The following is a 15,668-nucleotide window of genomic DNA, read 5'->3' as shown; positions in this document are numbered from 1 at the left end:
TCTGAGAAAGAACCCCACACCATAATACCCCCTCCACCAAATGATTTGGACCAGTGCACAAAGCAAGGTCCATAAAGACATGGATGAGGGAGTTTGGGGTGGAGGAACTTGACTGGCCTGTACAGTGTCCTAAACCTCAGCCCGATAGAACACCTTTGGGATGAATTAGAGTGGAGACTGTGATCCAGGCCTTCTCGTCCACATCAGTGCCTGACCTCACAAATGCGCTTTTGGAAGAATGGTCAAACATTCCCATAGACACATTCCTATACCTTGTGGACAGCCTTCCCAAAAGAGTTGAAGCTATTCTAGCTGCAAAGGGTGGGCCAACTCAATATTGCATCCTACAGACTAAGACTGGGATGCCATTAAAGTTCATGTGCGTGTAAAGGCAGGCGTCCCAATACTTTTAGTAATATAGTGTACATAGCTCCATCAATTTACGCAGCGCTTTACATATATATATTGGACCATTGTAAGAATGCATATGTCTTACCCGTGGAACTGCTGTGGAAGTATAGGTACACTGCAGCAGTCACTGCCACTACAGTGATCTAAGTCCTGTGCTGCTGCCCTGTTGCATATAGAACACAGGAGGGCGCCCACTCAGCACTGACGTCCTTCACAGAATGCTTTGTATTTTTTTACAATGAATCAAGATGTTCTCTGATTGGGCCAAGTGGAGAGCATGACATCATGGCCCCACCTCCCACCTCATCCAATCAGAGAACTTCTTGCAATCACTGGGAAAAAATGCAAATCATTCTTTGAATGATGTCGTCGCCAAGTTGGTAACCCCCTGTGGTTACTATACAGCAGGGCAGCCACTCATAGTAGTGGCAACTACTACAGTGAATATGCATCTTCCACAGGGATCCCACAGGTGACAAATATACACTTATACTGGTCCAGGCTGGACCGAAATAATGATGCAATAAAATATATCCCTGGAATTCAGCTTTATTGGTTTGCAATCTACTAGCTTACACAATATCTTGAATACTGATTCTTGAAACCAATCATTGGAGGTTATATAATAATATAAATATAGCTTACATGAAGTAACTGACTTGGTTCAGTTTATCGTTTCAGCTTTGTGCTCATATCTTAGCATCCCAGCTACTGTATCATATCTAATAACGTTCTACAATGGCTGAGATGCTGAACTCTACCTACATTTGAAAAGGAAGAGTTAGAACATCTGTCAGGTTTTATTTTTGTCCCCCCTAGCACTCCCCTCCTGTCCTGATGACCAGAACATCTGTACAGAAAGTGAGGAAAAATCTAAAAATTTACATCTCTCACCAGAACAGGAAGTGAATTGGCTGCCGGCACTGTTTGGGTATTCTGACAGCCGACACTGGTGGTTGTCAGAATACTATAGCCGGGCCAGGGAGATTCCTCCATATACACTGTTTGTGAAGATGGAAGAATCTTATTTCTTTTTTATTATTATTTTGCTTCTGCTTCCTTGCCTTGACATGTGAATCACAATATGTGCGCACACCGCTCGCATGTGCAGACATGCCATGGGTCTATAGGACTTGCCAGAGCAAAACCTTCCTGCACATGAGCAGAAAGCAGCAGATCTCACCCAGTATATGGAACCTTGAAGAGAAGCGTGCCATGTCTTTACATGTGTCAGTGGTTTAACGTAAGTTTCCACATGTCCGAACATGCCATGAAGCTCTGCCAGGTCTGTAGGACAGGTTTAGCACCTGTATGGGGCATACGTCTGAGCTGGTGGCACCATAACAGAGGAGGAATGAAGATCTCTGGGCTGACAGAAGGCCAAGGCTGAACTCCATGGACTAGTACGTATTGTTCTTTTTTTTTATTTACATACAGGAACGATTTAAGAGACTAGAAATACAATTTTAGGTAGCTTGGTTGAAGTTTCTCTTTATGAAAAGAAAACCACACAGTGGTCAAGTGACACGGAGAAATGGTTGTTTGTGACTTCCAAGCCAAGTGTTCCACAATCTATTGTTTTGCAGTACCAGGCTTGGCTCAGTAGGTGTGGACATTTAGTAATCCCAGGTTGCCCTGGGACCACGACAGACTGAGGCGTTGATCAGAGTACTCATAATGGGCAGTGCATGAAAGAGCCATCCACAGTCCTCTTAGTAGCTGTGTGATAAGAGAGCTGTTTCATCTCCCCTATCGCTGCTTAGCTTCTGGCATTGACTTGATGGTGAATAAGGTGGGTTCACAGAGCAATTTGCTGGGTCCTCTCTCCAGGTTTCTGTGGCCAGCTGGGAAAGTTCATGAGTCTGACTCCAGGTCTGTAATTCTGTGGTGGCAATTGGTGAAACTGTGTCATCTGCTTTAGGCCCAGCAAGAGCACCACAGGCGGAGGGAAAGCTCTTCACATGACGTCATTTCAGGAAAAGGCGAATTTTTGGGTCTCCCAGCAGTAACCTTTGGGAAAGAGAAAAGTGACAGTTGTATAGTTTGTTTTAATGTAAATAAAAACATTTAATGTACGACAAAAGGATTATCAGAGCACTATGGGTTATCAAAAGAGATCGCACAGTAGTAGTCTGCTTTCAGCCTTTTTCTCTGATTGAAACCCTAAAAGGAGCTGTATGGATGGGGAGATGTTACTGATCTGACTCACTGACTTGTGTGGATGTTTTAAAGCTCCACCTGGTGGACAGATATTAGAATACATAAACTTTCTATGTGATATTTCATATTTATGTGCCTAAAACATAATTTTACAAAATCCATTTTTAGTCTATTTCTGCTCCCTCACTCTACTACCCAGAAAAAAAACACTTGTACACATTGACTTTACTATTATGTTTTATTTGGTTTTGTGTAAGAAGCTTTTTATCCCCATATGCCAATTAGTAATTCAAAGTGGCTGTCACTTTCCTGTCCCCTCGCTGATATATTTTATGATCTCTATTCACAAGACTTGACAATTCACTTTATTATACAGTATCTCTGGAATCTGGATATGTAACTAGTTTGTCAATTGTGGAACTACTAAATAAAGAATAAAAAAGCCTCTATACATCCCCGTTAACTATACAGTACACTTTGGGGGTCCAACCTTACTTGTGAGTGCAATCTCATATTTATGGTGACACATTGTTTTGGGACGTCAGTGCAATTGAGTTGCACGTTTTATTTTAAATAGGCCCTCAACGCACATCCATGAGTTAGTAAAAAAGCAAAAAGAATCTAAAAGGAATCAGTAAGGGACACCTTAGATTTAGCAGGGGAGATATAATCAAAGGAGAATTATGGTACCAAGATTTCCCTGCTACCGTCCCAATGATGCAAGGCACTAGCCAAATATTAAATCCCCCAGATTGTATCTATTACTAAAATATCACTTTTGGGGTAGACTGATCCTTGCAGTCCTGTAGATACAGTGCATCCGGAAAATATTCACAGCGCTTCACATTTTACACATTTTGTTATGTTACAGCCTTATTCCAAAATAGATTGAATTCATTATTTTCCTCAAAATTCTACAAACAATAGCCCATGAGAACAACATGAAAGAAGTTTGTTTGAAATCTTTGCAAATTTATTAAAATGAAAAAAAGAAAAAATCACATGTACATAAGCATTCACAGCCTTTGCCATGACACTCAAAATTTAGCTCAGGTGCATCCTGTTTCCACTGATCATCCTTGAGATGTTTCTAAAAATTGATTGGAGTCCACCTGTGGTAAATTCAGCTGATTGGACATGATTTGGAAAGGCACACACCTGTCTATATAAGGTCCCACAGTTAACAGTGCATGTAAGAGCACCAACCAACCCATGAAGTCCAAGAAATTGTCTGTAGACCTCCAAAACAGGATTGTATTGCGGCACAGATCTGGGGAAGGGTACAGAAAAATGTCTGCAGCATTAAAGGTCCCATCATCTGTAAATGGAAGAAGTTTGGAACCTCCAGGACTCTTCCTAGAGTGGGCCACCCGGCCAAACTGAGCAATCAGGGGAGAAGGGCCTTAATCAGGGAGGTGGCCAAGAACACGATGGTCATTCTGACAGAGCTCTAGCGTTTCTCTGAGGAGATAGGAGAATCTTCCAGAAGAACAACCATCTCTGCAGCACTCCACCAATCAGGTCTGTATGGTAGAGTGGCCAGACAGAAGCCACTCCTCAGTAAAAGGCACATGGCAGCCCTCTTGGAGTTTGCCAAAAGGCACCTGAAGGACTCTCAGACCATGAGAAACAAAATTCTCTGGTCTGATGAAACAAAGATTGAACTCTTTGGCCTGAATGGCAAGCGTCATGTCTGGAGGAAACCAGGCACTGCTCATCACCTGGCCAATACTATCCCTACAGTGAAGCATGGTGGTGGCAGCATCAAGCTGTGAGGATGTTTGTCAGCGGCAGAAACTGGGAGACTAATCAGGATCAAGGGAAAGATGAATGCAGCAATATACAGAGACATCCTTGATGAAAACCTGCTCCAGAGTGCTCTGGACCTCAGACTGGGGCAAAGGTTCATTTTCCAACAGGACAACGACTCTAAGCATAAGCACATAGCTTATTATTTTTTAAAAAATTTGAAAAGATTTCAAACAAACTTCTTTCTCGTTGTCATTATGGGGTATTGTTTGTAGAATTTTGAGGAAAATAATGAATTTAATCAATTTTCGAATAAGGCTGTCACATAACAAAATGAGGAAAAAGTAAAAAACTGTGAATACATTCCGGATGCACTGTATATTAATAGAAACACACAAAGAATAAAATTATATTCTTACCTTATAATACCGCCAACTAACAGACCTCCAATCATAGGTCCCACCCAGTATATCCAGTGATAGGCCCAGTAATTTGCTACTACAGCAGGACCAAAGGCTCTGGCAGGGTTCATACATGCTCCAGATATGCTTCCTCTGTAATAGTGCAAGAAGAGAGTGTAAAATATCAGCCAGGTGCAGTAAAGGGTAAAACATAAAGAAACCGTATCATTAACCTATGTAATTCAGCATATGAAATAAAAATGCACAAGCGACAGTTACTTTGAGAGCTCATTCACATCTCTCAGCTGCGTTCTGGTGCTTTAATGTGCATTGTGGCACGGGTTACAGTGCTTTGGATTAAGGCAGCTTTTTCAAATGAATGGGCTGCCTGTGCTTTAAAACACAGGCAAAAATGGATTTGCACATTTTTCCCCCACCCACTGCATCACAGCACACCTGCTGTGTATTGTAATACAATGCAGTTCAGGGGCGATGTATTAGTACACTGGGATGCCTTACAAAATGAATGCACCGCGACACAATGCACAGTGGTAGGTCTGTTGCCTTGTGTTGCATTAACACAAGGTAAAATGTGCATTATTGCAACCCATAGTTGTGAATAGGCTCCAAGAAAAAAAAAAAACGCATTTGAAGATGATCAGAAGATCCTAAGATTCAAGCAGCTGAATTTATATGCATTTTTATTTGTAAAATAGGTCTTTCCCACCTCCAAAGCCTCCCAATTGTCTGCTGAGGCAACCCAACCCTAGTATTAGCAATAGGTTGGTTTAGGAAATGGAGAAGGAAGGGGCCACGTTCGACTTTTGCAGGAAAAGTCAAGATTGGCATATCATTCTGCTGCCTATAACTCTAATCTAGTGATCGCTTTAAAGTTGAAGTTTCACAATTTTCACTGAAGGTCATCAAAAGGCCCTTTGCAACCTGTCCAGTGGACACTGCTGGTCACAGATCGTGTAGGGTTGCCACGTCATCCCTTTAATCCAGGACCCACATTAATTACACAGGTTCTGTGACTGATTAAGGTGGTAATTAATGTCCTATCTGCATTAAATCAGCCTCAGAACCTGTGTAATTAATGTGTGTCCTGGATTAAAGGAATGATGTGGCAACCCTAAGATCGCGTGGCTGGGCAGCCCCTAGGGCAGTGATGGCGAACCTTGGCACCCCAGATGTTTTGGAACTAAATTTCCCATGATGCTCTGGCACTCTGCAGTGTAGTGGAGCATCATGGGAAATGTAGTTCCAAAACATCTGGGGTGCCAAGGTTTGCCATCACTGCCCTAGGGCATGCACGAGGCGTGCCCATGGATGGACGTCATATGACGTCTACCTGGGATAATTGTATTATTACAATAGGCAAGGTGGAAGGTGGTTAAAGATATAAGTACTTACAGACTTATCAGATGGTGGTGGCTAACTATCCTTTTATGACCTAAAGTAGAATTAAAGGCAAAACTTTTTTTATTTTTTTGTTTTGGATAAAGTTAGGAGGGGTCAGAGTAAACCTCCCCAAAGTGAACAAATTCCTGGTATTCACCAGGATCACCATTACTAGTGTCTTCATTGGAGAATTCTCTATACCTGTTCTAGTGACTACTCAAAATTTTGGAGACTGCAAGAGGCTGATACTAATTCAAAATCAAGTACACCGCTTGCATTAAAAAAACAAATTTAATGAAATATTAATGGTTACATCTGCAATAATGTGTGTGTTTTATATCTGCCCAGAGTTCAGCTTTAACCATTTGCTGACCAGCCGCCGCAGTTATACTGTGGCAGGTTGGCTCGGCTGCGCAAATCGCCGTAGGTGTATGCCGGGCTCATATACGGCGATCTGTGGGCGCGCGCACGCCACTGGAGGCGTGCGTGCGCTCCCATTGGCCAACAGGGGAGCCAATCAGCGGGTCTGGCGGACTCGATGTCCACCGGCCACCCGCGATCGTTCCCCGCAGTGACAAAACAAGGATCTGCCCATGTAAACAAGGCAAATCTCCGTTCTGATAGGGGAGATCACACAGATCCTGTCTTTCTGCTATGCAGGAATACGGATCTGTGTGTTGTCCCCGTGAGCCCTTCCCCCATACAGTTAGAACACACAGTGAGGGAACACAGTTAACCCCTTGATCGTCCCCTGCTGTTAACCCCTTCTCTGGCAGTGTCATTAGTACAATAACAGTGCATATTTTTAGCACTGATTACTGTAGTAACGTCAATGGTTCCCAAAAAAGTGTCAAAAATGTCCGTTATGTGTCTGATCTGTCCACCGCAATGTTGCAGTCCCGTTAAAAATCACTAATCGCCAGCATTACTAGTAAAAAAAGAAATAAATAATAAAAATGCCATAAATCTGTTCCCTATTTTGTAGACGCGGTAACTTTTGCGCAAACCAATCAATATACGCTTATTGGGATATTTTTACCAAAAATATGTAGCAGAATACAAATTGCCCTAAATTGATGAATACATTTGTTTTTTTTCCATATTTTTTTGGAAATGTTTTATAGCAGAAAGTAAAACATTTTGGGTTTTTTTTTCAAAATTGTCGCTCTTTGTTTGTTTATAGTGTAAAAGATAAATACCGCAGAGGTGATCAAATACCACCAAATGAAAGCTCTATTTGTAGGGAAAAAAGGATGTCAATTTTGTTGTCAAACAGAGTCGCACGACCGCGCAATTGTCAGTTATAACGACGCAGTGCTGAATCTCACAAAATGGCCTGGTCATTAAGGGGGTAAATCTTTCCGGGGCTGAAGTGGTTAAACAGAATATTGTACTGTTGTTTGCCACAGGAGGGTGCTATAACACTCAGCAGTGGAGGAAGCAGGCGGCCATGTTTATTAGGATATCAAACACTATTCAAAAATGCCTTTTTTTAACTTTATTAAAGACAGTGAGCCCGGGTTCACACCTATGCGAATTAGATGCGGCTTACACCGCATCTAATTCGCAGGACATTTTAAAATACATTCATATGAATGCATCTGGTTCACATATGTGCGTTACATTCGCACTGCGCATTGCACAAAAAACGTGTGCGTTTTTTGGGCATTGCGGTGCGAACTACAAGCCTATTATCTCCTATGGGAACGCATCTGATTCGCAGATGCATTGCGTTCTGAACAAGGATTTTCTCTTTCTCCTCACTACACCTCCCCCTCTCCCCCCCCCCCTCCCTCCCCCTCTCCCTGCTCTCTAATCCTGAGCAAAAACGCAATGAATCCTTTGAACAGGAGATTTTTATCTCCCCAGTGAAACCTGAGCTTCAATTCGCACCGCACATGTGTGAAACCAGGCTAAATGTTTCTGAATAAGTGTATGTTTCTCTTACCCCGCCAAGATGTCCGTTGCCACTGTGAAGCCAATACAGAAGGGAGCCAGGGGAGTAGTGGTCTTCTTATTAATGGCCCCCATGCAGACAGCCAACACCAAGAAGAATGTCATGATTATTTCAGCTCCAATGGCTCGGGCAACCTGGGAATCAGTGGTCACCACATTGAAAGCTGCACCAGCTGATCTCTCATAAAATTCTAGTTGAGTCAGGGCCTGAAAACAACGAAGATCGGTAAGTACTTTACATTTTATGAAAGTGCAACAAATATTAACACCATTCACATCTATGTATCACAAGCAACCAACACAGTAGCCTGTTTTTGTGTGGCAAGGCTAACAAGATTGTGTCCGCTTTTGAGCCTAACTCCAGTTTAAAAAAAAATTCTATAAAAAATTGATGCCCTAGCTTTTTTTTTTTTTAAAGCAGTTCTGGGTGCACTGTTCACCTTCTTTCTGACATTATCCCCCACAGAATAATCTGCCTTCCAGGGCCAGTCCTCTGATTCGCATCTTTCAACCCACTTCTTGTGAGTGCAAGGTGGCATGGGCATTCCCCCTATAGAGGGAGGGCAACCATGATGCCCTTAACTCATAGTATAATGATGCAGCAAATGGCTCTGACATCATCATGTCAGGGATGCTATCTGCATCATTAAGGAGCACCCATCACTGGAGACTAAACCAAGAGGCAGAGGTCCCTGTAGCAGCCTGTGACCAGCCTCAAGGGTTTAAGTATAAAAAAGGAAAAAATACACATGGGAGGGGGGAGGACCAGAGGGCATGGGACAGTAGACTTTAAAGTTATGCCGCGTACACACGATCGGACTTTCCGTCAGAAAAAACTTGGATGTTTTTTCCGACTGAATTCCGCTCAAGCTTGCCTTGCATACACACGGTCACACAAAAGTTCTCTGAACTTTCTACCGTCAAGAACGCGGTGACGTACAACACTACGACGAGCAGAGAAAATGAAGTGTAATGCTCCCGAGCATGCGTCAAATTGTTTCCGAGCATGCTTGATTTTTTTGCGCGTCCGAATTGCATACAGACGAACGCATTTTCAGATAGGAACTTTTCCCAACCGAAAAATGGAGAACATGCTCTCAATCTTTTGCTGGCTGGAATTCCGCCAGCAAAAGACCGATGGAGCATACACACGGTCGCATTTTCCGACAAAAAGCTCCCATCGGAGTTTTGCTGGCGGCATTTCTGATCGTGTGTACTCGCCATAACACTTCAAAAATACACTAAAATCTTCATATTGCAATAAAAGAAACCCATGTTCACCCTATCCTACTTTCCTTCTCATCAAAATATTGGATTTACAGACAGGTACAGTATTTGTGAAGTTTTGAAGTGACCGTGGCTCCCTTACCTTGGCCAGTGCTGCTCCAATCATTCCACCACATAGCTGGCAGACCCAGTACGGCACTACTAGGACAAGGTTGAGTCCTCCAATTATCCAGGCGCCCAGCGATACGGCCGGGTTGAAGTGGCCACCACTGAAATAATACAAAATCTATTAATCCATTAATAGACACCACTGAAACAGTACAAAATAGATTAATTAATTAATTGACACTAATATATCCATTATAGATAAGATAGACCTATTATGTGCTACTTCCATATTTACAAATCCTTATGTAAATTACAACAGCTACTTCCCATCGCTCACCTACAGACCCCTGCTAGCTCAATGACCATTGACCCTATTATCCATTTGGACACGTTCTACCATCTTTCTACTTGACTGAAGCCTTATTTATAACTCAAGCTCCTACATAATGCCATGAGATTACTTGACTTCCTCTTCATTGCCCCCCACCCCGCAACATTAAAGCCTATGGTTATATTTTGAATCCAGGATGTGTTAACTATATTTATATCACTGCTACTGAAACATTTAAAAAACGGAAAAAAAATTAAAAGGTTACTAAAACAATAAGAAATAAGAAAAACTTTGTGTACCAATTTTGTAACATCTGTACGAAGTTTTCAATCATGTTATAAGTCAAAGTCACTATGTATCATTTGATCTGTATGACCCAATAAAAATATTTAAAAAAAAATGTGTGATAAAATAAATATGATTCTCAAATCCCAACTTCAGCCAAAGATTTTTATTTTAGCATTGGATAGTGTTGATCGGTTAAGGTCAACTTTTCTTGTTGCCTGTTTCCAATTGGGGAGCTCTTCCTTCACTTCCCGCCCAGGTGATGGGTGTCAGAGAGAACAGGAAGTGAGGGAAATCATTGCAGCTGGGCTATGCATTTACAGTACAATCTAACAGAACCATTTCTTTAACAGAGGCACAGGCAGCATTTAAAACCTGATGGGTTCTAACCCTTTCCCTACACTATCCAAAACTAAATAAATTGTTTTGACCAGAGCTCAGCTTCAAAATAATATAAATACGTTTAAAATAAGAATGAGCCAAGGGATGTCCTGCCACCCCAAAACACACTCGAAATATTTTATTAAAGGGCCGGTAGGCTGTAGGTGGGGTGCAGCGCTGTGCAGAGGGAATAATACACACAGTTCAAGTGCAATGGAAGAACTTCTTGAAATATTGCAAAGACAGTTCACAAATAACCTGGTGGTAAGGCAGCCCCGCCAGGAAACCTTGCAGGTCCAACAGCATGTAGAGAGCAGGATTCAGCCGAAACTGACAGTGCCTGTTGAGAGGGGCAGAATGTGGCCTGGACATCTTGTTTCCAAGAAGGAAGATATCCAGAGAAGTTGCAAGCCCTATGCTTTCCCTCCTCATCAGGAACCTTTCCCTGCCGCTAGTTCTGTCCCTACCAGGCGGGGTATCTGTCCCTACTCTACTCACTCACAAAAAGCATGCCAATCCTGGGAGCCTGGGCCTTAAAAAGGCTCTTCCTGCCCCAAGATAGTTGCTAGAGTCACATGGGGAGACAGCATCCAATGGGATAGCTTCCCCAGTGACTCAGGAAACCATAGAGGAACCATGTTCCTCTTGACTTCCTCTCCAACTGCAGTGCTGCTGTGGAAGAGCACCACCTGCTGTGCAGAAAGTAGACTGCACCTGCCCACAAGGCCATTAGCCTCAATCCCACCAATAAAAAGGGTCCCCCAGCACGCTAAGCTGAAAAAATGTAGGTAAAAATGTTGTGAAGGAACTGATACTTCGGTCACTTGGTGGAAGATGAGAGGCTTCTTGTTTTAAAGAAAAAAATCTTATATTTCAGTTTAAGAGATCAATGTGATTCTCAGAATTACCAATTGCATTAAAAGAATGTAAAATATGTTACTTAACCTATCTACGCCTGAGAAACCTAACACAGGATAAGCAAATATTGTCCAAATACAAGGGGCATGTGTATCACTTGAATCTTGCTGGTCCTTGTGTATTTCTTTCAGACCTGTGCAGTAATCCAGTGGATCCATGAGTTTCCTGTAATAAAGACTGCTCACTGCTGCTCTCTCTGCTAGTGCAGGGTGACTAGTCTTGTCTCCGCCCCCTCCTGTAGTTTTCTGCAGACAGCCTGTAATGGGTGGAGCCTGCTGGGTTCCTCCTCCAGCTCCCACAAGTAATATCTGGCTTTGCAAAGACATTTGGTGCACAAGTGGATTGATATATTTTGTGGCTATTGAAGAATATATTTAAATGAGAGTTGTGTCTGGAGTTCATCTTTAAATCAATGCCAAACTTCTATTAATCCCAAAAGAGATGTTTATTTTTTTTTAGAGTTTTGAGGTCTGCATGTGTTTTGGACACATGTATGTATTAAAGGAAGCCAGCACTGCTCACACTGGCTATAAATAAAATAGATTTAATAATAATAAAATACTGTCTACATACAGTCCATAAATGGCGATATGACATTTATCATGGTGGGTATCCTTATGTGGGCACCCTGCCTACATAATGCGTGTTAAAATGGCCACTTGTAGTCTCCGGAAGAAGCCTTTGTGACAGGGTGACAATGCAAGAGCACAATTAAGAGGCAAGCAAAAAGAGTTGTCACCTATTAATTTTTTTATGGAAGCTGCAGATTTAAAAAATATTACAAATGGCTTTGAAATTACATTGGTGTGTTAAAGTTCTAGTGATTGAAACTATATTTTTTAAAACTGAGCTATCAAGTGCAGGCAAGCAGAGGTCCTACTTTATTAATCTTCCTGAGTGCCCCGGAGCCCCATTGAGCATGAAAAAACAATGCGTAGCGGCGCAGGTTATAGTATAATGGTAAGCAATGCAAGTTCATACAATAGTCCTTTGAGCTTAAACAGCTCTGTGTGAGATGTACAGTCTGTATTGATAGGGCAGCCTTGTGAAGGGAGTTGAAGCCATTCCAAATATGTGAAGAGAAAGACAAAACAACAGGCGCCTCTTAGTAAGACTGATTAAGATTTTATAGCCAAATGCATTAAAAGATCCACATGTAGGTATCTGTTATCAGGCACAGGGAAGTCCAGTGTAGTCACATTCTACCTCTGCAGTCAGTATGGTTGTACGCTATGTTTGTCCATGCAACCGGCGTCCTGTTCCACAGGAGACTTCCGGTATTCGGGCGGGATCCAAAGCGAGTCCTGGAGCGCAGCTGGACGGTCACAGAGAGGGCTTGGGTGCAGAGTTCGGTGAAATGACGTTACTGCCGTAAAGCGTCGCGTTTCTAAATATGTGCACCAAGGGAATACACAAGGTGCGCGCTCCTTTTTCATGCTCTTGAAAGCTCTTGAAAAAGGAGCATTCCCTTGGTGCGCATGCTCAGAAACGCGTTGCTTTACGGCAGTAACGTCACTTCACCGAACTCTGCACTCCAGCCCTCTCTGTGACCGTCCGGCTGCGCTCCAGGCCTTGCTTTGGATCTCGCCAGAATACCGGAAGTCTCCTTTGGAACAGGACGCCGGCTGCATGGACAAACAGAGCGTACAACCATACTGACTGCAGAGATAGAATGTGACTACACTGGACTTCCATGTGCCTGATAACAGATACCTACATGTGAGTCTTTTAATGCATTTGGCTATTAAATCTTAATCAGTCTTACTAAGAGGCGCCTGTTGTTTTGTCTTTCTCTCCCCATTGAGCATGATACACTCATGAAAATATCATTTGAAACTCTGGTTAGAGGGTGGTGGGGGACGCAAGGCTGAGTTTTGAAACTGTAGCTGGAAGAAACCGATTTCAGGCAGAATGCTTCGGGTTTGGCGGACCCTGAGGCACCCAGGAAGATAAAACAGATATGGGGGGGGGTCGGCAATGACTGATGAGCTTGAGTTCATTATGCCTCAGCTCATCTCTAGCTCTTCACAGCCAGTAAAGTCTGTTTGTAAAAAAGATGCTGCAATCTCCACTAAAAATGTTGGCATCCTAGGTTCGGGTCTGTGTAAACCACCAGTGACCTATGCAAAAACAAGAAGAAAAACTGGGAGGGCTAAACCTAGAAACCTAGAGATCGACCTGCTTTCTGGATTATGTGAATAGAGTAAACATGCAGCGAATCTATCAGTTTGAATCTTTACCCAATCCAAACCTACGGGTGAATTGCCTTGCTTTTTGCTAGAGACACATCCTTTAAACCCTCCAGCCTCCTATATTCCATCAAGCTTAGTCAGGTGTATGTGTTTGTATACGCAGAGTAAATGACTAGATAGGAGGTTTTGACAATGGAAAAGCAATATTATCACTTCTTATCTAAGGCATGGCTCACCAGCATAACTATTTGTTTTTCTGCCCTTAAATGCCAGTTAATGGTTAGAGCAGATGTATGCCAGTTAATGGTTACAACACAGACACCTCCCAAGCATAAAGGACGCAATTGACATTAAATTGATTTTGCGAATACGTACAATATAGACAAAATGTGAAAAGCAATTCTGCAAAGATACAGCAACAACAGACACTCACATGAGCAAGGTGCAGAGTGTAGCAACCAATTTGAATTCACCTTTTAAAGTTTTCCACTGATTGGTTTAAATTTGATTGGTTGCTGCTGCCCTCTTAATATAATAATACAGGCTTCAGGTGTAGTGTAATGCAGAACCATGCAGGATTTTGATGTACAGGTATTTTCGTTTCATTAATTTCTTGGAGCAATAAAAGTATTATTGATTTGCAATACCTTTAAATTCTAATGCCAAGGTAGGAGAATGGTTAATGCTCTTTCAAAGCATCTTGGCTTCAATTCCTACTGTGAACACCATGTATGTTTTCCCTAGTATGTTTTCCCTATGTCTGTGTGGGTTGTTTTCAACAACAAGCTTGTAGGTTAATTGGAGAGAGCACCCTGAAAATGCCAGATGGAAAAAGACAGAGTTGGAAATTATGGCAGGAAATTCTCACTGTTGGAGTATATAAGTAATATAAGAAGCCAGTGGATGACTAGGCTCTTAAGTTGACTCTCTCTGCCAGGCTCTTCCAGAGGCTGACCCACACCACCAGTTGGCTCTTTCAGAGGCTGATACTCTCAGCCAGGCTCTTCCAGAGGCTAACTCGCTCTACTAGGCTCGTTAAGGGGCTGACCCAACCCACCAAGCTCTTCCAGAGGCTGAATCACTCCACAAGGCTCTTCCAGGGGCTGAGCCAAGCCACCATGCTCTTTCAGAGGCTGACTCACTCAACCAGGCTCTTCCAGAGGCTGAATCGCTCTATCAGGCTCTTCCAGGGGTTGACCCAACCCACTAGGCTGTTCCAGGGGCTGAATCATTTCACCAGACTCTTTCAGGGGTTGACTCAACTCGCCAGGTTCTTCCAGAGACTGACTATCCTCACCTGGCTCTTCTGGAGGCTGAATCACCCCAACAGGCTCTTCCAGGGGTGACTCACTCTACCAGGATCTCCTAGAGATTGACTCACTCCACCCGGCTCTTTCAGGCAATGACCCACCCCATCAGGCTTTCCCAGAGGCATTTACTAAAATTAAATCTTTGGTTGAGCTGACCCTTCAAAATTTTAACCCAAAAAATTTCCAAAAACGTACTTTAACGCATACACATATTGGAGCCTTAGATTAATGACACAATCTAGAACATGTTAGCATTATGCCATCAACATTTGGGATCCAAGACTGTTACTTCATTGATGTTTGGGAGGCCAGAATACTAGATGTATTGAGACAGTGACATTGAGGTGCTTATTCACTAAAACATTGCAAAATACATAATCCCCTAGTAACCAATCCATTCTCACTTTTTTAAATTCAGTCGGTGTAAACTAAATTCTAATTGGACTATGGGTAATGGAATGGCACACAATAACATATTGCATAAGACTTAATTTGCTAAGGACTAAGGCACTTTGAACTTATTATTTACTCAAATACAAATAAAAAGTACTTCCACATCTTAAAGGTTACCTTCATTTGCTAAATTGTTTTGGCTCTGTTTTGCATTTGATAAACCTTATCAAACTGCATGGAAAAATGATAAGCTTTCAGTCATAGAAGTATTTCTGTTCTTGTGACCATTGTACTGGGTTATCAGCCTTGCAGCCACTGGAACTCACATCTACAGATATACAGATTGATCACACTACCCTAGTCACACCTGAATAAGGATCCCTTTACAAACAGGCTATGTTTCCTTTCATCTTGATGTAGAACAATTGAACATTACTACTACTAA

The 15,668-nt window shown here is 42.4% G+C and overlaps 1 protein-coding gene across 1 annotated transcript in view; it reads right to left on the bottom strand.

Moving 5' to 3' along the window:
• Positions 1–944: 944 nt before the first annotated feature.
• Positions 945–15,668, bottom strand: part of AQP8 (aquaporin 8) — a 29,019-nt gene continuing 14,295 nt past the window's right edge. Inside the window, exons 3-6 of the mRNA XM_073636507.1 lie at positions 9,448–9,574; positions 8,071–8,285; positions 4,740–4,874; positions 945–2,421 (exon numbers count right to left, since the gene is read on the bottom strand). Coding sequence (XP_073492608.1) covers positions 2,379–2,421; positions 4,740–4,874; positions 8,071–8,285; positions 9,448–9,574 — 520 coding nt within the window. The 3' untranslated portion in view covers positions 945–2,378. The remainder of the gene's footprint in view (positions 2,422–4,739; positions 4,875–8,070; positions 8,286–9,447; positions 9,575–15,668) is intronic.

The sequence above is a fragment of the Aquarana catesbeiana genome, linkage group LG06 (assembly GCF_042186555.1).
Source record: "Aquarana catesbeiana isolate 2022-GZ linkage group LG06, ASM4218655v1, whole genome shotgun sequence".
NCBI lineage: Eukaryota > Metazoa > Chordata > Amphibia > Anura > Ranidae > Aquarana > Aquarana catesbeiana.
Note: the sequence above shows the minus strand (reverse complement) of the source record. Positions and strands in the feature narration are given on the sequence as shown.